General features: G+C 50.0%; 1 protein-coding gene across 2 annotated transcripts in view; it reads right to left on the reverse strand.

The window, feature by feature from the left end:
* The window catches only part of BTBD11 (BTB domain containing 11), a 281,678-nt gene that overhangs the window by 21,875 nt on the left and 235,063 nt on the right, over positions 1-24,740 (reverse strand). For both annotated transcript variants that reach the window (XR_006735691.1, XM_045553022.1), the window contains exons 5-11: positions 15,065-15,230; positions 12,729-12,818; positions 10,481-10,582; positions 8,458-8,551; positions 8,206-8,341; positions 7,279-7,499; positions 5,477-5,655 (exon numbers count right to left, since the gene is read on the reverse strand). Coding sequence is in view for 1 of the 2 variants with exons in the window: in XM_045553022.1 (XP_045408978.1) it covers positions 5,477-5,655; positions 7,279-7,499; positions 8,206-8,341; positions 8,458-8,551; positions 10,481-10,582; positions 12,729-12,818; positions 15,065-15,230 (988 nt within the window). In the remaining variant the exon portion in view is untranslated. The remainder of the gene's footprint in view (positions 1-5,476; positions 5,656-7,278; positions 7,500-8,205; positions 8,342-8,457; positions 8,552-10,480; positions 10,583-12,728; positions 12,819-15,064; positions 15,231-24,740) is intronic.

The following is a 24,740-nucleotide window of genomic DNA, read 5'->3' on the forward strand; positions in this document are numbered from 1 at the left end:
TTGGATTTTAAGAGATGGGTCTGGGGCCACTAGTGGTGTCAGTGATTCGAGCTATTCTTAAATCTACCTGCTTCACGGTGCTCCCAGGCAGGAGGACGCACGCAGCTCAGCGTATGAAAAGAAAACCGAAACCCTTCCGTGATATTGGATAGATCGCAGAAGGCACAGCGTCCCCTCAGATATGATTCCCATAGACACAATCGCATTGAAAGGACAAGGGGACTCTACTTTCAAAGATGATGCCTTACAATCCAAGGGTGTCAAGTGCTCCTCTCATTCAACACTCATAAAAGTGACTACCTGCCTCTCGGCTTAACATGGTGGCGGTTCTCTAAGTGCAGTCCCTGGACCAGCTGCATGAGCATCACCTGGAGCTTGTTAGAAAGCAAATTCTCGGTCTCACCCCACACCTTCGGACTCAGAAGCGCTGGGGGTGGGGCCCAGGATTCTGTATATGAATACACTTAATTAGTACAGATCTGGGAAAAATCCTGACAGTGGGATACAGATGACAGGGTTGGGGAAGTCATCAGGCCAGATGGTTTCCAAGGTTCCCTCCAGTGCAGACTCCACGGGCCGCCTATGACTGCACCAGACTTGGGATGACCCTCCTACCAAAACCAGGCTCCATGGCCTCACACCAATGTCTGCTTTTGCCATCAAAGGGGATGAAGCTGTCATTCCACAGTGACACATGCACTGCAGGCAAAACTCGGAAAGGGAGCAGAGGGACAGGGTGACTTTCCTGTCATTACATATATATGATGTAATTCTGAAATTTAAATGGCATTCTTGACAAAATTAGAGAAATGGGGACTAGGAGGGGCTAAAGCGGGGGGTGGGGGCAGGGGGAAGTAGGTGTGGCTATAAAAGGGCGACATGAAGGATCCTTGTGGTGATGGGAATTTTTCACATACTGACTATGACGTCAATATATTGGTTGTGATGTTTTACTGTACTTTTGCAAGATATTGCCATTGGGGGAAACTGAGATACCCCGGTGTGAAGAGTACAGAGGATCTCCCCACACTATTTCTCACAATTGCATGGATCTACAATTATCTCAAAATAAGAAGTTTTAAAACTCCCTGAAATGTAAAAACCATAAAAATCCAAAACAAAACATAGCCCATACCTCAGCCCTGTCTAAAACCAGTGGTGTCCCATGCATTGCACATGGGGGAAAATCCAAACCTTCCTGGGCCCTACGAAGTCTGATTTTGATCTCCTACGCTTTTCCCTTTGTCCCAATACGCAAAGCATATTCCTACTAAGAGCCTTAGCACCACAGTCCCCTCGCTTGAAATGCTTTTGCCCCAGATCTCTGCATGGCTGGAAGTTCTTCCTTACTTAGGTGGTCGCTCACATGCCACCTTCCCAAGGAGACCTTCCTGACCATCTTGTCTAAGTTAGACGTCACCTGCCCCACCCCCAGAGACTGTATCACTGTCCAATTTGACTTTTTAAAATATCACCGATCATGCTCTGTTTTGTTGCTTATTTCCTTGCTTACCATCAGTGAGCCCCACAAGGATGAAGAGCGTGCCTGTCCCATTACCACGGTGGCGCCTGCAGCAGGGCGGGCACACCTGGCTACCATGAAATAAACGCCCAGAGGAATTAGTGTTGGAAAAGTGGGCCAGGAGCTCTCTTTAAACAGATCTATTTTTTAAAAATGACTGTATTGTTCTGCTCGTGGGGAAGTCTAGAGAAAATGAACTCATTTGAAGTTAAAATTTCGAAGAGGGAGGAAGCAAGCAGCTCTGCAACCAGATGTCAAGTCCGGTGTGAATGAACGAGCACAAGTCGGGGCGGGAGGAGGTTTACGCCCCACTGTGCAGGACAGCTGCACTTCTAGGAGCTGACCATAAACTGAGTTTATTTACGGGAATCTTATTCAATACTCTGATAAAACCAGATATTTGTTCAGATAGAACAGCAGACACGATCTGAACAGGAATCCTTGAGTGAAGGGAGGACCAATGCTGGCAGCTGTGTGATGTATGGCTACTACTGTCCTCCGATAGGAAACTGTCTTCTCAACTGTGAATTTCTCTGCCATCGTCTGTCTCCAGTTTTTCTTTTGACCACACGAATATCACCCACGCCTGGGGAATGCCTGACTTCACAACCGCAGTCTTGGGAAATTGAGTGCCTCTTTTTGCCCCCGGGGCCAGTGCCTGCGATGTGTAACGCCACATTTCACCTGTAGGGGATGCCATCGAACCCCCTGTAAAAGCGAAACACCCCCTCCTCACTCACTCCCTACTCTTGCAGGGCATCCTTCCTGGGCTGTCCCTTCCAGACAAGGAGCTGCCCTGCCCCAACTCTGGCTCCTCCCACCCTTGATGACAAGTACAGCTGCCAGGGAGCTGACTCCAGGCCATGTCTCCTGGCAGAGGCCACTTCCTCCTCCCCATCCCCGGCTGTTGCTGTCGGAGCTGCTGGTGACCTCTCCTGATGCCACCACACTGAACTTGCCCTGCTCTCTCCCTGTCAGACACGCTGGAGTACCAGTCGGGGGTCTCCGCAGACCCTGCTGGCCCACGAAACACTAGCCCCCTCGGGGCTCCGAGGCTCTGGGGCCCGGGAGAGTTTCAGGTGGCCTTTTGGGCTCTGTTAGGACAATCTCTGTCACACCATGAGTAAAGCAGGCATTCGTGGTCTGACCTGGGCACCTGAGCATTGTTCTAGAATCATCTCTGCAGGGAAAAAAATTCAGTGTGATTTTCAAATGACTAACTGTAAATGATGGGGCATCACCCATTCGCGAGCTGAGGGTGGTCTGTGCGAGCTAGCCTGTAGATTCTTATCATCATGGGCTCAGCTTCCGAGAAGCTACCCACACAAGCCACAGCTCCAGCAAAATGAGGTACAGTGTTAGAAGTCAGGAAAGTGGTGGCCCCTTGAGGGACAGTGGCTGAGGGGGCATGAGGGGCCCGCTGGGGTGCTAGTCCTGTTCTGTTTCTTGGTCTGGGTGCTGACTGCACAGTACATTTACCTTGTGGAAATCCACCAGGGTCTCTAGTGCTGATCTGGGCACTGCTCTGTATGTACGTCATAACTCAAAGTCAAGTTTACTTTACGAAGCCACAGATCAGGTTTACTTAATACACAGGATGCCTCAGTTAATTCCCCACTGCAGCTTGAAGGAAAGTTCAAAACAAAAAACCAGCAAACAATCCGCCTCCAAAAAAGATAGATTACCAGACCCTGGGAACAGACCTAACAATGTTTTTCCCTATGATGGTTCTTAGGTAATTTCAAGTGAAAGCCTTTTTATTCATTTATTCTTAAGTTGGCTGGGGGGGGGAGTTTGGTTTTGAAATGCTTCCAGCAGGTTTTGCTCTTTGTGGACTCGCTGAGGCTTGTTACCGTAGGCCTGGTGCACCTGCTCCCATCTGGGGCCTCGGTGGGTCTGGATGTCAAGCACGAGTCCACCCTGCAGGGGGCCCAGAGACGCCCGGCTAAGGATGGGCACTAATGAGGACACCTAATGGGACTTTCTTTGGACCCAAGGCCAGGTGCTCCGAAAGCAGATGGGCTGTGTTGCTGCTTCCTTACTGAAGGGCCAGCCCTGCTGTCTGGAGAAGGCAGCTCCGTGTCCCCTGTTTGCTCTAGGGGGCCGCCCAGTAGCCCAGCCTGGCAGGGAAACCCACACTGCCCTTTGGCTCAGAGGCCAATTTCCCCAGAGTTCCACAAAGGCTGTTTGGAGGCAAAGCTCTAAGAGGGGCTGGTGCTGGGGCCCAGCTGCCTGGGTTCACTTCCAGCCCTGCCATTTACCCGCTGCGTGACCTTGGGCATGTTGGTCACTCTCTCTGTGCCTCAGTTTCCCCATCTGTTAAATGGGGATAAGATTAGTACCTCCTTCAAAAGTTGCTTATGAAGATTAAATGAGTGAATCCTTATACCATGCTTAGATTAGTGCCTGGCATGTAGCTTTAAAAAAAATCCTCATTTGTGTCTTGAGGTAGTTCATTATAGAAGGGTGCTGAAGTCAAATGAGTTTGGGAAACATGCCATTCCCTTTGTGAATTAGGGTATTCAAGACTCTGCAGTAGTGAAATTGGCATAAGCCGATGTTATTCCAAGGAGAGGAGCCGACATCTGGCCTGTTCACGGGCCAGTATTCCCAGCTGGCTGGTGCCTGTGCCGCACTGTAGTGTTAATATTTCGATACCATCCCTGCTGTGGGGGTGGTTTTATGCAGAACACCTTAGGGAAACACTGGAGGTGCCAGCCCCCTGGTGAGGCCATCCTCATGGTACAGACACTTAGCAAAAGCATTTACTATGTGTCAGGGACGATTCAAGGGGCATTACGGTATTGACTCATTTTATCCTTACAATCACCCTAAAAGGTTAGTGCAATTATAGTCCCCATTTTCAGACAGGGCAGTCGAGGCAGAGGGAAGTTAAGAAGCTTGGATAAGGCCATGACGCCACTAAGTGGCAGAACCAGGATTTGAAACCTGGCTCGAGTCCATGTTCTCAACCACTGCGCCCTACTGAGAAGCTGCTGGGGTAGGTGACGGTTGATGGCACAAACTCCTCAGAGCCTCTCGGGCAGACTGGTCCTCCCTGGTGTCTCTCATGGTCACAGTGCAGGGGCATTTGCCACGGCCTCCCCCCCGGCCTGTGGCTGTCGACCCCGATGGCTGGCTGGGGGAACGCTGAGCATCCGTGGGAGCACCAAGGCTGTCTGTTCTCTGTGTGCTCCACCAACACACACAACGGGGCCACCTGGCCACCAGCAGGGACCAGAGTGTCTACATGGTATTGCCTGCCAAGCGAATGAACCCAAAGAGATTTTTAAGAGTTAATCTCCTAAGAGTCCCAGGGCCGGACTGATGTTTTGAAGGGGTTGCGGCATTTCCGTGTTGCTGGGGATGCAGGTGTCAGCAGGGGTGAATCCCAAGGAGTCAGAGCTGGGCTCATTGGACCCTCCCTACCTGAAAGGCCTTCTCCCAGGCCTGGCATCCAGCTGCCTTGGCAGGGTTTGCACTCTGTTTATGTAGAAAGCTGCACCCATTTCCCTCTTCCTGCTTGGTTCCTGTCAGCCATCCAGGCCTGGTCTAGTCCCAGCACCTGAGGGAAGCTCACCCTCACCTTACGAACTCTCACCCCTCTCCTAGCCTGCACCTCCCAATTTAACACCGTTGTATAAGCTGCCTCACACGCTGTCGGGGTGCACATGCTGGTATCATCTCCCCAGCTGTAGTGCAAGCTCCTTGAGTTAGAAGATATCTAATTTCCCCATGTGCCCAACTACCTTGGGACATGCAGATGCTCAGCAAAACAGATGCCCCACACATGACTGCATAGGCAGCACTAGCCAGCTGGGGAGCACTCGCCTCCAGTGGCTGTGACTGCAGCATCCCACCCGAAGTGCAGTACCAGGCTAAGGGACCATTCAGATTTGTGGACCTCTGGCCTGTTCCCGGCCAACAACCACGACAGCTTCACGCCCCTCGCACCTTGCTCGCCTTCAAGATCTCAAACATGAGGGGCAGGCCTTGGGTGATGAGCTCCTCCGTGTATTCCTCCTCCTGGATGGTCTTGAACTCCTTCAACAAGCACTGGATGAGGGGCCTGCGGTGCTGCTGGAAGGCGATCCGCAAGGACTCCAGCCACGTGTGCAGAGTCCACGGGACACCTGGAAGGGGGAGAGGAACAGGGGAGGTGGGAGGGGAGGGGGGCAGAAGGGAAGGCAGAAAACAACCAGAGGCGGCGGCGTGTTTTTATCTGGAAGTTGGCCTTTCCCCAGGACATTTCCAAGTTATGAGACCAAGGACCTGACTGCCCATGAATAGAGCTGGTGTTGGTTTTTTCCCGAAGACTTGCGGAAGTTGAAATTAAAGGTCATAATTCCATTCCTTTAACTATAGGTGTCCATCTCCGCATGCTACTCATATTATTAGGGGCTGCATTTCACATATAATCATTGTGTAACACACTGGGATTATTACGCACACTGCTTATGCACATTACACGCCTCTGGGTTCTGAGTTCATAGCCTCCATCCTACTTACTCTGCTTACTGGGGAGGGACGCTCAGGGAGGGGAGCATTAAAGAGCGGACGTGGCTGAGGATCTGGGACACATCCAGGCCCAGATGAGAGCTTAGCGCTGGCGAAACCCATGGTGGACGTCACCATCCACAGCTCTGGCTGAGATGGGTATTTGTATATGAAGAAGAAGACCCGCGAGGCTGTTCCCGCTGCTCCCCTGTGCAAAACAACATTTGCATCTGCAGGTACTTCAGTAGGCCCTCCTGCTCCAGCAGAAGCTGCCCCAGCAGCTGATTGCTGTAATTGGCTTCTGCTCTCACGGGGAGGCACAGACCAAGGGGACGCGTCTCACTACTGTTTATAACAAGTAGACCACGCGGAGCCTCAAGCTTCGTAATCATGCAAAATAGGCTCTCATAGCAGTGGCATCAACGTCCCACATACCAACCAGCCACCCATCTGAGAGGCCTGTTTCTAGAACAGTGTCACAAGGGCCTCTCCTCAGCCCCCAGCCAGCCTCGATCCACCACACCCTTGTGTTTAGGACCTGCTGCTCCCGTGCCGGGGCTAAAGCCACCACACTGGTGGAGGCTAGCCTAGCCTCGTCCCCCGGACGCTCACAGAAGGTGGCATTGGGCTAGCTCACTCAGGGCAGAGCCAGCCCTAACTTTCTTTCCTGAAACTCCATGGGAGGGTCCTTGCTAAGGAGGAGTGCCTGCACCCTGAAGGCCGCCCGCCGCCGCATCCTGGAGCTGGGTGCTCTAGCGCAGCGGTTCCTCAACTGCTGGGAACCACCTGGGATGATTGTTAAACATAAAGATTTCCGGCCTTTATCCATCCAGACCCTCGACAGCAGAGCCTCTGGGTGTAGGGCCTGGCAATCTGTATTCACACAAGCTCCCCAGGTGATCTGAATTCCTGCCCCAGGGTCCAGAGTTTGGGGATCGTGGAAAGATGATGTGAGTGCGGGTCTTTGGGGCGGGTGGGATGCTGCTATCTATGGGGACAGTGTGGGCGTCTGGCCTGGATGTGTTCCAATCAGTGAAGGAGAAGCTCCCTGGGGCCCCGTGTGTGTGCATGTGTGTGTGTGTGTGTGCATGTGTGTGCACGCGTGTGCATGTGTGTGCGTGTGTGTGAGTGTGCATGTGTGCGTGCGTGTGTGTGTGAGTGTGCATGTGTGTGTGTGAGTGTGCATGTGTGTGTGCGTGTGCGTGTAGACCTAGAGCTGGCGGCAGCGCCGTGCCTGCGTGGAGGGCGCCGGCACTGACCTATGCTCCTGATATCAATTGTGACATCCACGTAGCCGTGCTCGGCACTGTGATACATGGCCTCCCTCAGGGCCCTCAGTTTGGCCTTGCTGTTGCGGCTGGCGCACAGGGGGGGCGGGGCTGTCTCCGCCAGGTCAGTCCCCTCGGCCAGAATCTCCTCCAGGGACAGGATATCACTCTTCTCCTTCTCTGGCTGGGCGAGCAGTTTGCGGAACACATTCCTGTCAATCATAAACCCAGAGAGGAAGACACTCAGAGATGGAAGTGGCTTTGCCAGGGCGGGGTGGGGGTGGATGTGGGGTGGCCACTCACTGGGGACGAGGGAAGGGCAGGAACAACAGGGTGGGGGCTTCAGGGGCCTGGCCGTGGGGGCTACGTTTTGGGGTGGAGATGGTGGGGCGTGACAGGCCCTGTTTCCTTGAGGCAACTTGGAGCTAAGTGATTTCCTCAAATGTATAGAAGGCTCTAGAACTCTGCCCTTTTAACCGTTAGCCTGCACTCCCTCCACGGTGAATTTGCTTTACTCGAGGTTGTGGGTGAGAAAATCTGATGTGGGTAAATCCTGAAGGAAACTTAGAAGGGAAGTAGCCAAACATGAGCGGTTTTATTATTTTTAAAATGGATTCTTCTGACTTCGTGACAGCTGATGTGATGTACTCTGACCAAAACTGGCAAAGGGTGACAGCTCTGTGAGGTCAAGCTGGCTGAGAACGGGCAAAACGAGCCGGTCTGAGCGGACGTGCGCTGCAGGGAGTTGGCTCTGAGGTGGCAGTTAAGGTCGCTCTGGCCAGGCCTGGGGACTGGACCACCTCGCACTGCCTCTGGGCCCCACATCCAGAGATACAATGGGTCTGGGGTAGGCCTGGGAATCTGCATTTTTAACAAGCACCACTCGGGGCCTTGTGGCTTTGGCCCATCCTAGCCTACCTGTGTCCGTGGGCTGCGGCCTGGCTGAAAGAGTTCATATCACCCTGGGGGGTTGTAGAAATTCCGTTCCTGTACATGGTTCCTATCAGGGGATCCGCACCACGCTCCAACAGCAAACTAACCAGCTCAAAATTTCCTGCAAGCCCAGAGAAGGGGGTTTCATAAGAGAATAAAGCAAAAATATAGTCATAGGCACTTCGAGGGCCAGGGTGCTGGAGACCCTCGGCCGGGATGAGAGCCGATGGCGCTTACCTACAGCGGCCGCCAGCTGGAGGGGCGTTTCTGAGTAGTTCTCCTCTCCGTGCTCCACGGAGCCTTCCACCTTGGCCCCAGCGTCCAGGAGGAGCTGCAGGGGAAGAGCGGCCATTGAGACATTCAGGGGACGCTCACCGTGTGCAGGCGCCAGCGAAGACTGGTGGGACCAGCGAGAGGCCAGCGCCGCTTCCCTCCCTCCGCGTCAGTGTGCATAGGGCTGGAGGGCAACTGCGCCTCAGAAGATGAACTGAGGGCTTCTCGTATTTTCTAGAACCCCAGACTACTCAGAGTGTGGTCCATGCACAACAGCATCAGCATCGCCCGGGAGTTTGTTGGAAATGCTGACTCTCGGGCCCCACTCAGACCTACTGAACGTGAGTCTGCATTGCAACAAGATCTCCCGGGATTTACACGTGCATTAGAGTTTCCAGAAGCACTGAGCTAGAAGTCCTTGGCACCAGAACGCTGGAAGACTCCCTTCTTGGGCCGGCTGCACAAAGCCTCAGGGGGTATCAGTGTGGTCTCTTAGAACCACAGACTCTCAAGAGACCGGAAGGACTTTGGGGGCCTCCTGGGCCAACCAGGACAAGAATTCCTGCTAGGACACCCTGGGTGGCTCTGAGTTTAGTCAATGCTAGGTTTTCTGGCCATCAGGATCAGTTAATGGAGTGGCAGAGTGAACTTCCGGAAGTTTGCTTCATATGACTTTATTCTGTGCATTCCCTATGGCATCTGGGCTTTTTAAAGAGGCAGAGGTTCTGTCCATGCTGGGTCTCACTCAAACTGAATGTGCTGTCAGTGCTGCTGACATAAAATAGGAAGAAAAAATCAGCCATCTTTACTACCTACCTAAGGCTGCCCAAGGGCACAGCCTGGCGGGAGCTGCCGACTGGCATTCCGCGACCCTGGCCACTGTGTGGCTGTGCCTGGCTGCCCGCTGTTCCCAGTCCTGAATTAAAGGCTAGGGATGCCCTTGCATGTTGGGGGATGACATCTGTGTCCACCAGACCACCATCCAACCCCTTCTTTCTTAGATTCCTCTACGAGGAGTGGACTGGGCATGCTGTTCTAGAGGCAGAAGCCAGCTCTCAGTGTGACTTGTCACCTTCTCAGCATCCTGAAACATGACTTGGGGTTTTGTCTGAAAAATTATCATGACCCAGGAAACAACAAAGCATTCCTGTGAAATTCCAACATTGCTGAGCTGTCCCTGCAACCCTGTTCCCTGCTCTGCATGGAATCAAGAGCCGTGGACCACACCAAAGGTGAGCTCCTAATGTGCCCAAAGCTCAGCACCCGCTACGGCGGGGCCAGGTGTGGTCAAGAACCTGGATGCTGGTCTCTCTTTTCCGATGGAGTAAAGACCGAGATTAAGATCTAGAACATACTAGATGGCTGTTCACTGAACACCAACTCTACAACAGCCAGAAAAAGTGCAATCGATGCACATTTTATACACCCACAGGACTTCTAATGGGGACGTGTCACCACATTTGGAGCTGTTTCAGAAGACACATGGCTAAGGCTCTACTCTCGACCTCCTGGATCCAATTCTCAAGAAGTGGCATCCAAGCAAACATCTTTTGGAAACACTCCCTTGGCGACTTGGATGCTTCCTCCCACTGGCTGGATTCTACACAAACACCGGATTGCACCTTAGTGGAGGTTCCCAGGTATCGACACCAGCCAAGTCTTACGTTCATTTTATGACAAGCAAAATGAACAAATCCACCGAAACGGCTGAAGCCCCACCCCGGAGCAACCAGGAAGAACTCTGTAGGTTTGCCACTGTGTATGTGAGGCTGAATGTGGGTACATGGTAATTTCATATTGGTTAAAGCTGGGCCATGTAGATCATTACATATAATATTTTTATTGGTATGATACGAATAGGCTATATTTCATTGCAATTAACCAATATGAATATCTTAGGGAATATGCATGCTGGGAGAGGTATAGATTTTGGTTATGGAAGAGGTAAAATTAAAGGTCAGATGTGGATAGGGAAATCCGTTAATACCTGAACTACAGGAATATGTCCATGCAACACAGCAAAAGTCAGAGCCGTCCAATGGCGGGTCTCAGGGTGGACGGATGGATATTTATGAGGAGTACTGACAACCTATAAACAAATTGAGGTTATTTTCAAAATGTGACCTTCACAATTCTTAGGCTAGCAAATCTGACCTATCTGTGGCTGGGCGCAAGGGCTCTAGATGTACAAGACATTCTGGAAGATGCCTTGAGAAATGGTTATGATACAGGGTAGGGATTTTCCCTTGCTGGATGCCCCAAACACCTCTCACCAGAACTAGGCATCTACCCTGCTTGTGTTTGTAAGAACAGAGACTGAACCAATCCTCCAAAAACCATCAGAAGACCATGTTACATTTTGGAGATTTTACTCCCTGGGGCAGTGAGAACATTTCTCAGTGACTTCGCATCCTCTGTGCATAGTAAGGACTCCTTTGCTTCTCCTTTGAAAGGAATTAATGGATGACTTCTGATGGCCTCCAAGGTGCCCTGGAGGCTGTAATGGTTACAGTGAGCCAGCTCCCCTGCCTGTCTCTTTCCTCTCTCTGCTTAAGGGAAGGTGGTGGTTCTGAGAGCTACAGGATGTCAGAGAGTGCGAGATGCCACTACTCTGCCACCCGCTTTTTAAGAGAGGTTCTCAGTGGCGGCGAACCCCAGGCAAGGGGCAGTCTGCTTGGAGCTTTGAAGCCAGGGGAGCCCATCACTCATCTGATGGAGGAACTTCAACATCTGCTCACAGCTCACCCCACACCGTTCTCACTTCACTCGTCTGCCGCCCTCCTGGTTGACAAGAACCCTCGCGATACTGACACGTGGGCATGAAGCTCTCCCTGGACACAGCACGAGTGAGCAGTCTAAGGCTGGTCTTTCAGGATGGGCGCCTCAAAGCACCCCAGGTAAAGAGAGAGGAGGCAGGGCAGCCAAAGGCCGAGGTCTTGCAAGGTTAGCACTCCCCATGGCTCTTCTCCCAAACATTCATGGGGCCATGTAACCGCAATGCCTGCTTTGCTCACAGCAGTTCAGCTCACTAAGCACCCGCTGGAGGAAGGCCCTGAGCTGAGATCATGGGGTGGGCTAGAGAGAAGGAGCAGAGAACCCCAGCACCCTACCCTGAGGAGCCCTTGCAGGGGTCTGCAAGGTGCTTAGGGATTCACAGAAAGGGGAAAAGTCCCCACATGTTTGAAAGTTATAAGATCCAAAATACTTCTGGATCCAAAACTATGTCTATTGTCTGATTTCCTCAGATGACTATAAAACTCATTAATTAAAAAACCAGCACAGTACAAAGACTGCATGGGCATCTATTTTGAACTAAAAAGGTTTCCCAGGGTTGCTGAGTGACGACTGCAGCATGTCAATCTTTCTGCTGAAGGCTGCCAGTGTCTGGCTGTCAGGGAGAGATCTTCAAATAGCACAGAACAGGGTAAAAACAAAGTGGGATTTCACCTATTATGAGACTTGGGGTGTGAGCGGAGGGGCTGAGATGAACTGAGTCCCAAACCCACACTGGGTACACTCTTCATTCCCTCCAGCAGCTGTCTGAAGTGGGTGTGACTGTTCTCCCATTTTGTAGGTGTGGACAGGAAGCTTCAACCACGTGCCCAAGCACAAAAGCAAGTCACTATGACAGCGATGGTTTCAGAACGTGAACCCAAGTCTGTCAAACTCTAAAGCTGCTGCAGGGGCAGGGAGGGGGGCAGGAGAGGCTGGAGTGGGGGTATGCACTTTCCACTATACCACACTGCCTCAGGGAAGCTTTGAGATTAGCTTTAAGATCTGTCACCTGAGCCAACAAGGTGAGCCCGTCAGGATTTGGTGGGGGAGGCGGAGGATCAGGGGAGGGAAACCTCAGCTCAGGGGACTGGGCCAGCATTTCCTCTGCTTTGTGTCGGGCAGAGGGAAAGGGCTGCTGGCTCAGGGAGCTCTTTCTGCCCCCGTCCCAGGAGGAATGGCGCAGCAGCCGGAATCAGAGACTCGGGGCTGATGCAAGGAAAAGCTGGTCTCCTTGCAGCTGTGTTGGTTGTGTTTAAACAAAACACACGTGCAAGCGGTTCCTTGGAATCCGGCTGGGCTGGAGCCCGGGGATGGACAGAATCTGTCAGGTGGTCTCACCAGGGCCACAGCGACTGAAAGGGCGGAGGAATGATCTGTTTGTTGAACTGAGGTCCCTGAGGTGGCTCTCGGGAGAAAACGCCCCCCTCTCGCCCGCCTGCTGCAGGCCTGTGCACCCTCACCTCCACATTCAGGTCAGCTCCGGCATCCAGCAGCATCTGAACCATCGCCTCGTCCCCGCGGACGCAGGCGTACATCAGGGGGGTCATGCCCTGCGGTGAGTTAGAAATCAGAGAACGGAGAACGTTTACAACGATAATAAATGGCAGCTCTCACTTGAGTTTAGCAGGCTATGTGTGTGCTCAAAATCCAGCATGCCAAACATACACGTGCAGCCCTGTGACTCGGAAAGTCACACCCTCCGCATTTGGGAAACCAAAACGGTGGGGAGAAGGGAGCTTCCATTGCCTTTCCAGCATTTATCTTGGCCTAAATCAGAGAATTTTCATTTGTCTGTCTGTCTTAGGGTGCGGTAGACCTAAGAGTGTTTGCTAAAACAAGTGGTTGATTTTAACTTATGGCCCTTAGGAACTTGCTAGATTGATTCTGCAATATCAGCCCTAAGCTGTCTCATTGGTAAACACTGTTTCTTTGACATTTTCTCTTTCACAATATAACAGGTGTCATCTTTGCTCTATATAAGCTGCTGGTCAGCGTCAAGGGAAATTGGATGACTCTGAGCATGTGGCATCACCCGTCACCGATGGGTTTGACATTATCATTTACAAGGAAAAGGCAAGCGAATGAGAAACGGCCTTAGGAACACCGTAGCTGCCCACCATGCCTGCTTATTACTAACAAAGCACCCAACCAACAGGAGGAACGCATGGATGTTCAATAAATAGTGTTGTGAAGGTGGTTATTTGGGAAAACATCCAAGTTAAAGCCTTGTTTCACGCCATAGACCAAAATCATTTCTAGTTGGATTAGAGATATATAGGACAAATTACAACCATAAAAGATACCTAGCTGATCTCTGGGTCTGCTTCTAGGCATAGATTTAATGGATGAAATCACAGAGGAAAATCATTACAGCATTGAGGATATATAATGGAAAACATTATAAACAAAATTAAAAGGTAAACAATAAATTGAGACACATTTGTCACATTATAAACAAAAAATTATGTGCCAAATATATAAAGAGTTTTTCTAAATTAAAGAAAACAGTAAAGTTCCAATGAAAAACAGGCAAAAGATATGCAGAAGATTAATAGGGAACACATATATAGCTGGAGGGTGTGTAAAAGGAATCAAAGGTCGTGGGAAAGTAATTTAAGATTGAGAACCTTAAGAAAGGCTGATGGGTTTGAGCCACTATTTCCATTTAAAAAATTTTCCCTAATGAAATAATCAGAGATTTGAACAGGGGACTTGTATATTTAGCCTACCATTATTAATAAAAGTAATTAGAAACAACCTAAATCTCTAACAATAAAGGTATGGTTAATGAATAAACAATATGACCATTTTACACAGCCATTAAAAGTGATTTAAAAAAAATAAGGCAGGGTACAGAGATTTGTGCCTATAATCCCAGCTACTTGGGAGGCTGAGGCAAGAGGACTGCTTGAGCCCAGGAGTTCAAGGCCAGCCTGCACAACATAGTGAGACCCTGTCTCTTAAAACAAACAAACAAAAAGAACAGGTAACAATATTATAAAGTACCTTTAATATAAGATATGGAAAAAGCAAGATATAATAAATCCTTGAGCTTTTAAAAATAACGTAAGTGTGTGTGTGTGTGTGTGTGTGTTTTAGAGGGCTCCTTGGTGTTGCTCAAGAAAATTATTAGCTGTAATTAAACGGTCCTTCTGTCCCCTCTCTGGAACTTGCTGCATGAGCTGCCCATGGGGGAAGCAGCCCCATTTGTCCTTTGTGATGTTCCACGTGGGACTCACTTTTAAAGCTGCTGCTTGTTTTCTGTGTCCGTGACTGTTCACCCACACAAGACATCCCCTTGATTGCTGGACACAAGCATCCCTCACTGTACCTCAGCTTCAGGAGTTTGGGGGCATGGCTGCCCATCTCTGAGGTGCCTCCCAGGGTCCCCAGAATGACTTCTGCGCACTTGAACACACCCCGACAGTGTGGTGGAATTTGCCTGGACGTGTCCTGTGCACAGGCAGGGAACTAATTTTAACCAGGCTGGAAGAAGGACGTGAGGGACACATACTAAATATAAATGATGGTTCCATGGGTGATGGCATTATTTCCTTTCTGGAATAGCTCTATTTTTCTCTCTTTTTCATTTCAGCTGCAATGATCATGTGCTACTTCTATAAAGACGAATGGGAGTATTTTTATATTTTAAAAACTTCAAAATCAAAAAGCGAGCAACCCAGGCGGCCAGCAGGGGGCGCGTGTGCCCAGCGCCTGCCGGGATCAGCGGCCGCCGCGTCCCGCCAGGGGTGGCGCGCGGGGAGCGGGCGCCCGCTCGGCCCCTCGGCCCCTGTACCTGTTCGCTCATGGTGTTGATGCCGTCGGGCCCCAGCAGCGACACCGCCTGCTTCACCAGGTCGGTCCGCCCGCAGTTCAGCATCCGGAAGCCCAGGTCCTGCTTGAACTTGGCTTCGATGGCCACTGCGTCCAGCTTGCGAGAGGCGCAGAAGCAGTCGTCGGCCCTAGGGAAGGGAGAGATCGTCACGCGGGGGCAGCGGCCCCCAGAGGCCGGTCCCGAGGGCCGCAGGCGCAAACTCCTTAGCAGGCACCGCGGAGCTTTGCATCTGCTGTTCCCCGGCTGCAATTAAAACGATGGCCTCCTGATGTCTCTTGGTCCTTTGTCCTTTATAACTGCTGCGGATCTGAATTGTCTCCTCTGCGCTCCCAGACCATACTGAGCTGAGTATCCTAAAGGCTAATATTTACTGAATGTTTACTGTGGGCGAGGCACTCTGCTAAACTCTTTATGTGAATCCCCACACAACCCCAAACTCGGGGAAACAGACACAAGCAAGGGACTTGCCCAAGGCCACACAGTCTGAAAGGCTTGGAGCTGGGATTTGAACCAAGGTAGTCTGTGTGGAGAGCTGGCCTGCGTACCTACTGTGTCACTCTGTCCCCCAATCTCAGCACCCACTGTCTGCCTGTTTACTTGTCTGCCTGCCCACTCTAAGCTGGGGACTTCTGAGAGCAAGACCCATGTCCGGTGGGTCTCTCCTTCCCAGGGCCAGACAGCGCACAGCACGTGGAGGTGTGAATGAATACACAATGGGTGGATTCTCCACACTGAAAACAGAAGCAAGACAGAGAACCGGTGAGATGAAACGAGAGTATAAATGGCAAGGCGCACTGAACGCTGTCATCCAGCCAGCCCGGTGCATGGAGAAAGAGGTTAGGGGAAGAGTGAAGAGAAGTAGCCGAATTGAGAAGGCAATACACACTCTGCTTGTAAAGGATGTTACCTCCTTCTCACAGTCAATTAATTATTAAATCAAATCATTAAGCATTTATTGAGCACATGTTTTGCACCAAGCTCTGCTCTAGGTGCTGAAAACATAAAGGTAAACATGTCACCGTCCTTGCCCTGGGAGAGCCCTGCCTGGGAGGTAAGAGATGCAGGCGCGGGTTGTTACTCAGTGTGGCAAACGCACGGATCGAGGGACAAGAGACGTGCACTATTGCAGAACACAGGCGCTGTGGCAGTACAAGAAAGCTGCACCAAGCACAGCCCAGGGCATCCAGCAAGGCCTCCCAGGGAAGGTGACAGCATTGCTGAGCTGTCTTAAATCAGCAAATAGGAGAAAAGAAGGCAGAAGAACTTTCAGCAGGGCCAGTATGAGCAAAAGCATGGAGGTGAGACACGGCAGGCTGAGTGAGGGTAACTATGGAGGTTTCGGTGTTTCTGGGGCATAAACTTCTAGGCAGACAGTGCCAGAAGCTGAGGGTGGTGGGGTAGTCAGAGGCCAGGTCACAGAGGACCTTTGACTTAAGGCTTTATCCTTAACAGCCAGCAGGGGAGTGATACGGTTGGGTGGCCAACCCCAGGCGAGGGTGGAGGATGGTTTGAGGGGAGCCAAGCCTAGAGGTGGGGAGACTGTCAGCGCTGAGTGAACCAGCTGAGCAGACAGCAGCAGCCTCTGCCAAAGCGTGAAAGGACAAGGGCTGAGTCAAGGCGGTAGTTGCTAGGATGGAGCAGAGGGTGTGGACTCTGCCTTCTCCACGTGCGGGTGCCCTTGCCCAGGGGCTGGTGAGCCACTCGTGCCAGCTGGCGTCAGCGCTGCCCCGGGCCCTTCCTACCCCCTCTGCTCGCCAACACAGGGGGCGGGGACTGAGGAAAGGGGCCAGGTGTGCAGAATTTCTGGTTCTGTTCCTGCTTCTAACTGACCCACACTGTGACAAAAAGAAGGGCAAAGTCTGTGAGGCAACTCCCTTCTTTTTCACCCTTGGAGGACATGGGAGGTGCTCTGGCTCCAGAATGTTTATGGCACTGAGACTTATGTTTACCAGGAAGGCTAGGACGCAGGGGAAGCCGCTGAGGGGTGAACGACGAAGAGAGCCTCGGGAAGTGGATGGGATGTTGTTGGGTTCCTGACATGTCATTCATCTCTGCTTGGCAGAGGAGCCTGGGCCCGAAGACCACCCTGGAGCAGGAACTCGGTGGCAGATGCCAGGGCGCTGGATACTAGAGGAGCTTGCATCTGGCCACCAGGGGGAGCTGGTGCAGTGCGGACGGACTCCGAGGACCGCAGCTGCGAGCCTGGTGCTGAGATGGAGTCGGGTCTGCACACCTGCCTCCGAAACTAAGCGTCGGGCCAGGCCTCCAGAGGCCTATTTGTATGAGAGCCCTGGGAGGGACAATGAAAGGTGTTCAGGGGCCCATAGCTGGCCAGGACCTAGACTCCAGGATTAAGAGCTTTTCATGGCAGGTGGGGGACTTGAGGCCACTCCAGCACTGCGGAAAGACTCTTGGGGAAGTCCAAGGGCTGCCCCGGTGGTGGTGGTGGGGGGGGACGGGCAGACTCCGGGCCTGGCCTCAGACATGGCATCGGCATCCCAGAGGGCACGGAATGGGGCTGTGCCCTGGGGCTTTTGGCCCGGCTCGTGGGAGCTTTGAACTTGGCTCTCCTGGAGCTAGGGTTGCCTGATTTAGCAAATAAAAATACTTTAGAAATATTGCACAGGATATACTTATACTAAAACATTATTCATTGTTTATCTGAAATTGAAATTTAACTGGTGTCTTGTCTTTTTCTGGGAAAGGGCAGAGCTACCTACCAAGGGCCCAGAAAAAAAAAAAAACAACAACACAAGGAGAAACCATAAGTCTCTTCAAAACATAAACAGCATCTATGTCCAGAGGGAAGAGGGGAGACCCTTGGTGTGACCGCAAGCTTCGTCCAAGGGACCAATGGTCCCTGCAAAGTGGGTAAGGAAGAAGGCTCGGGCCAAATGAATAGGACAGAGGGAAGTGGGGCAGAGTAGCAGGGCACGGTCCCAGGGCATACATCACAGACGTGTCCAGGAGATGTAGGGACGGGGTCTGTGTGTGTTGTACTTGAGAGTCTGGACCCTCGACTAGGGGTGTATGCAAATCTTGGCAAGGTATCAGATTTTACTCAGTGTAGGAAAAAACCTTTTTTCTAACAGACCGCTATCCAGTTCTGGAAGAGGCTGCTTTGTGAAATCAAGAGCTCCCTTCTTGGGAGCAAAGATGCTGTAAATTATCACCGTCACAGAAAAACACCCATTGCAGTTTCCTCTTCTACATGTCTAAGTCCCTTCTTATAGACTCCATGCTTGATGGACTCATTCAAATAAGCATTTTTTTTTTCTGTAGTCAAGCTAAATTGCATGTGACTGGATAAACATTACTGAGCACCTACTGTGTGCGGGGCCCCACGCTAGGGGGCTCCTGGAGAAGGGAGATAGACGCCGTGTACACAGAGCTCACAGACTCATAAATGGATGATTCCAAGAACATCACAAGTGTTTACCAGCAACCTAGGTCCTTGATTTTAATTAGAAAGAGACAAATGGCAAGAAAATTACTGTAGCTGAGATGATGATAATTGTTATTACAGGAAGCTGACATTTACTGAATAGTTACTATTGAAATCTAAGCTCTTTCCATGTATTAACTCATACAATCATCAAGAGTCCTGATGCAGAGCTATTAGAAGCCCCGCTCCACAGATGACGAAACCAAGGTGAGGGACCTGCCCAAGTCACAGAGCTCGTAAGTGGTGAGCCAGGAGCTGACCGGGGTGACCTGACCTCCAAGCTGCCCCCGCAGTGGGACCTGGCTCTCCCACACCCCATGTGTCCACACAAACAACTGCCTGCTTGAGCTCATCTCTCAAATGACTCTCAGATCCTCGAATTTAGCAGGTCCAAAATGGAAATTTTATTAACACATCCACCCCCTACCCTTCAAACCTGTCCCTCAGCCATCCCATCTCGGTAACTGGCACCACTGCCTACCCAGCTGCTAAGGCCAGAACCTTCTCTCACGCCCATGTCCATCCACCAGCTGTTGATTTTGCCACCCAGATCCAAATCCACCCACTTTCCTTCACCTCTGCTGCCCCTACCTGGATTCCACCAGCAGCATCTGTGTCTTGCATAGTTAGATCAGTGCAGTAGCCTCCGCACTGGTTTTCCTGCTTTCATTCTCCCCATCCAAACCAGTCTCTTCTACAAGGTCAGAATGAGCTTAAGACATAAATAGGACCATGCTAAGCCTCTCCTTAAAGCCCTCCAATGCTTTCCAGTGTATTGAGGATAAAATCCAGCTCTCCACACGTGGCCTACTGGGCTCTGCAGGCACTGGGCGCCGCCCCGCCACCAATTCCCTTCCTCCTTCACTCTGCACCAGCAACTCTCCTCTTTCTTCTGTCCCTTCAACAGGCAAGGTCTTTTCTACTTCAAGGACTTTGCTCCCACAGTTCCCTCTTCCTGGAGTGCCCTCCCCCAGCTCTTTGCAGGTCTGGCTCCTTCTCATCCTTCAAGTGTAAGTTTGAACGTCATGTCCAGAGGAGGCCTTCACTGACCAGCCCATCCAAACCAGGGCCTGCCCCCTCCTGCCTTTAACGCCCCTCCCCGGGCCAACTTCATCTGTCTCCTAGTTAACACCTTTCACAGCTTGTGACCATCTTATTTGTTTACTTATTTTAAAAGTTTTTTTTTCCCCCACTAGCATGTCAGCCTCCTGGGGGCAGGGCCACATCTGTCTTGTTCTCTGTTGTGTCCCCAATGGTGTGTGATGCGTGGGGAGACATGCATAATCTACGATTCATTCTTTTTAAAAAGTTACTTAAATTTTAATTGACCATTATACTTATGGTGTACAACATAATGTTTTGAAATATGTCTACCTTGTAGTATGGCTAAATCAAGCTATTTAGCATATGCATTACCTCACATATTTATTTGTGGTGAGAACCCAAAATCTACTAGCAATTTTCAAGTATGTAATACATGGTTATTGACCATAGTTACCGTGTTGTACAACAGGTCTCTTAAACTTATTCCTCTTTACTTGAAAATCTGCATCACTTGACCAACATCTCCCCAATTCCCCTCCGTCCCTTCAGCCCCTGGTAACCACCACTCTACTCTCTGCTTCTATGAATTAAACATTTTTAGATCCCACATATAAGTGAGATCATGTGGTATTTGCCCGGCTTATTTCACTTATAATGTCCTCCAGGTTCATCCACTTTGTCACAAATGACAGGATTTCCTTCTTTTTTAAGGCTGAATAATATTCCACTGTGTATATAGAATACACCACATTTTCTTAACCATTCATCTGTTGATGGGAAGTTAGGTTGTTTCCACATCTTGGCTATTGTGAATAGAACTGCAATAAACATTGGAGTGCAGTGATCTCTTTGACATACTGATTTCATTTCCTTTGGATATATACCCAGTAGTGGGATTACTGGATCATATGGTAGTTCTGTTTTTAATTTTTTAAGGAACCTCCATACTGTTTTCCAAAATGGCTGCTCTAATTTACATTCCCACCAGCAGTGTACAAAGGTTCCCTTTTCTTCCTTGCCAACACTTCTTTTGGCTTTTTGATAACAGTAACAGGTGTGAAGTGATATCTCTTTGTGGTTTTAATCTGCATTTCCTGATGATTAGTGATATTGAACAGCTTCTCATATACCTCTTGGCCACTAGTATGTCTTCTCTGGAGAAATATCTATTTAGGTTCTTTGCTCATTTTTAAATCAGGTTATTTGTTTTCTTGCTATTGAGTTGTTTGAATTCCTTATATATTTTGGATATTAACTCCCCATCAGATGTATGGTTTACAAATACTTTCTTTCATTCTGTAGGGTTGTCTCTTCACTCTGTTGGTTCTTTCCTTTGCTGTGAAGAAGCTTTTTAATTTGATGCAGTCCCATTTGTTTGTCTATTTTTGTTTTTGTTGCCTGTGCTTTTGGGGTCGCAGTCAAAACAATCATTGCCCAGACCAATGTTGTGGAAATCTCCCCCCTATGTTTCTTCTAGTAGTTTTATAGTTTCAGGTCTTACACTTAAGTCTTCAATCCATTTTGAGTTGATTTGTGTTTGTGGGTGAGATAGGGTCTAATTTCGTTCTTCTGCATGTGGATATCCAGTTTTCCAACATTCTTCACTGAAGAGACTGTCCTTTCACCATTGTGTGGTCTTGGCGCCATTCATTCTTGAAAGCAGGCCCCCCAAAGCACATGTTTATCAAGAATCCCTTGGTTATCCAAAGTAAATCATGGTTCTGGTTATTGAATTTTACCAGCTAAATCAAGCAAGTAAATTCAAGCAGGTAAGAAACATTTTCTATAAGTCTTGAAAACATGGGTTGAACTTGGTTAGAAAATTTTAGCTCTTGCAAAAAAAAAAAAAAAAAAACCCCAAAACCCAAAAACAAAAACCATTCCTGCAGCATTCCTGTAAACATGGCTCAGAACTTCATTTACTCTTTCTGAAAAGTCCCCGAAGGATCACTACCGCTGTAAACCAACAGATCCCCCTGTGGCCTGGACAAGTAAGTGTGCCCTCCTAAGTGCTTGACTTATTTATACAGAAATCTATTAGGCCAGTCGCCTGGGGCTTCACTGGAAGGCAACCAACTTTGTGGCTTCCAATGTTGCAATAAAAAACCTGACCAATTTAAGGACAACGTCTGCTGCCTAGGTGGTCAATTTCTCTGATTTCTCAAGTGCCCCAGCCCCACGAGGCACTGGCTCAATATCCTCCACCACTTCAGGGATGTGACTTCAGAAAGATGTCTTCCAGGGGGCCTGCAGGCCTGAGGATGGCAAGTGACTGCCTTGCCTTTTCTGCCCTGGGAAGGAGGTGGCGCTGAGGCAGAGGTTAATGCATTCTGCGGCTCCCTGGACGCACTGCGAGTGCCAAATGCAAGCTAGCGAGGCCTCAGACACCTTTATACATTTATGATTTTTTAAAGCTGCATAGAAGTTATGAGCATGACCTCTGGCATCTCACTACCTGGCTTCAAATCCTAGCTCTGCTGCTTAGCATCTCTGTGATCTTGGGGCCAGTTACTTAAACACGTTATGGTTTGGTTTTCTTATCTGTAAAATGAGCTTATTGATATCTTCCTCACAGGGTTTTGGGTGCGGATTAAATGAGATAATTCATGACAGTGCTTACAAGAATACACAGCTCTCATTAAATGTTATAAATCTATCATACTCATTATTATAAATTACAAAGCAAAGTGCAGGCTTTGGAAAGAATATACTGTATTTGGAAGAGGCAAATACAGAGACATGGAGACTAAAGAACATTATAGTCCAAGTGCTTCTTAGGTCTCAAATTAGACACTGTATCTAATAAATACCACGAGAATCAAGGCAATCCTTTTGCCAGTGGGGAGACCCCGGCCCCCAGAGAGGCTGCCGTCCCTGTCCAGCACAGTTTTGCAGGCAAATTGTCTGTGACGGCAGAGGGTGGGGAGGGAGTCAGTGCCAGATGAAAGCACAGTTTCTGGAACAGTTCAGAGCCCCTTAGGGTGCTGTGAGCCTGCCCAACCAGACTCCTGCCCCTCCGTTCTCCCTGCTCCCAGGACCAACCCTGACCCCACGGGTGCTAGGAGCTAACTCGCAGCTCCAGCGAGGTTCACAGTGAAGGTTTCACTCCAGCGTAAGTCTGGTAAGCCCATTCTGGAGGACAGTGTGGGTCTGGAAGCCACACTGCCTGCTGTATCTCTTGGCTGTGTCCCTCACTAATGGTGATAGATAACTTAATTTCATTTCCTTTTCTCGTTTGTAAAACAGGGACCCTAACCTTACTTAATATGCTTTACTTAACAAATACTTACATAGTGCTTACAATGTACCAGACCTATTATAAGCTTTTTACAAACATTAACTTGTTTAATTCTCACGATAACCCTGTGAAGGAGGCATTAATATTTTTAATCTATTTTAGGGATAAGGAAAATGGGGCACAGTGAGGTTCATTAACTTGCTCATTGTCACACAGCAAAGTAGGAGTCAGGATTTGAACCCAGCAGTCTGGCTAGAGTCTGTCCCATTAGTCTCCCTGTGTGGCCCCGTTCTTGGTGACGTGCTGCCACACACTGGGCTGCTGGGGTTTGGAAGCACAGGTTTCCAATGGGATTCCTCATGCCATGACTCTGGAATCTATACCCCAAAAGGCCCAAACAGCCCCCACAACCATGATCAGTAACACCAAAGCCACCCTTTTTTGCATGCTTATCAAGTGCCAGGCATTGGGCTAAGTGCTCAATTTCTACCGCTTCAACTGATCCTCCCCTGGGAGGAGATCATCACATTATTATTGTTATGGTTATTCCCATTCTATTGGCAAGGAAACTGAGGCTCAGGTGTGAGTGTCTGACACCAAGCCTGTGCCCTCAGGGAGGCAGCAGAGCTACTGAGAGCAGAGTTCACATCCCAGCTCTGCTGCTTACTTGCTGTGGGATCTTGGGCAGGTAACCACCTCTCTAAGCCTCAGTTTCCCCCTCTGAAAAACAGGGATGATGACAATAGTACTCACTGCCTATATCTGTAATGAGGTTTAAAAGACCTAATACTTTTAAACCACACAGCACAGTGTGTGATGATGATAATTGTCCAATACATGGAATGCATACTCAATGCTATGATTTTGTGATCTAAGTCTTCTCTCCAGGGATTTAATGGGGCCATCTGGAAGCCCCTCCCCACTCAACCACACAATCCTTCCAGCCCAGGGCAGGTCTTTCCTTGCTGCCAAGGCCTTTTCCAATTGTTCTGGAGTCGGGCCCCTCTGAGCTCACCCCTCACCGCAGCCCCTCGCTCGCTGGGTCTGGTGAGAGCCCTGTGCTGCCCTGTTGCTGCTCCGTGGCTTCTCTGTCCCCTGTCCCTGTGCCTCTGTTCGCGTTCACCAGGCTCTCGCCTGCAGGCTGGCCATCCGTGGCGGAGAAACGTCCACGACGCCTCTCAGAGGCAGCAGCATGGGCCTGCCTGGAAGCTGTGTGGGGGAGAAGACACATTCCCTGCTCACACGGAAGGTGCCTGACGCCCACTGCGGGGTGCAGGGTGCTGTGGGGATGAATCTGAGAGGGGCGGCCCCACCCTGCTGCTTGGGCCCTGTGCCCCTTGATTCGGGTTATAATAGGGCCCCTCCAGACCAGCAGTCAGATTAGTTGCCTTGGAAGAAAGCACAGATAATAAGAATGATCAAAGGCACAGTAAACATTTACAAACAGCTTCCCTAACTCACTGTAGTTAATATAATAATAATATTAACTGGCATTTATAGATAGCTTTTCATTTGTTAAGCATTTCACACATAACAGCTCGCTTAAATCTCCAAAATAACCCCATAAACTGGGGATTGTTATCCTCATTTTACAGAGGGAAGAAAGCTGAAGCACCTTGGTTATGTGTATCACTTGCTCGAGGTCACACGGCTTGTAGGTGACAGAGCTGGCATTCAACCTCTGCAGTCTGACTCCCGGGCCCACGCATCTATCTTGCTTAAACTCTCACAGGAAGCCCAAAAGGCAAGTTTTCATATCCCCATTTTACAGATGAGGAAACAGAGACTCAGAGTCACATATCTGTCCCTAATGCCACTTGGCTCCTTATACGTCCATGTCAACCCAGGCCTGTCACATTCCAAAGTCCAGGCTTCAGTAAGGTTTGTGTTGGTGGGTGACTGCCCACACC

This window comes from Lemur catta, chromosome 6, assembly GCF_020740605.2.
Source record: "Lemur catta isolate mLemCat1 chromosome 6, mLemCat1.pri, whole genome shotgun sequence".
Lineage (NCBI taxonomy): Eukaryota > Metazoa > Chordata > Mammalia > Primates > Lemuridae > Lemur > Lemur catta.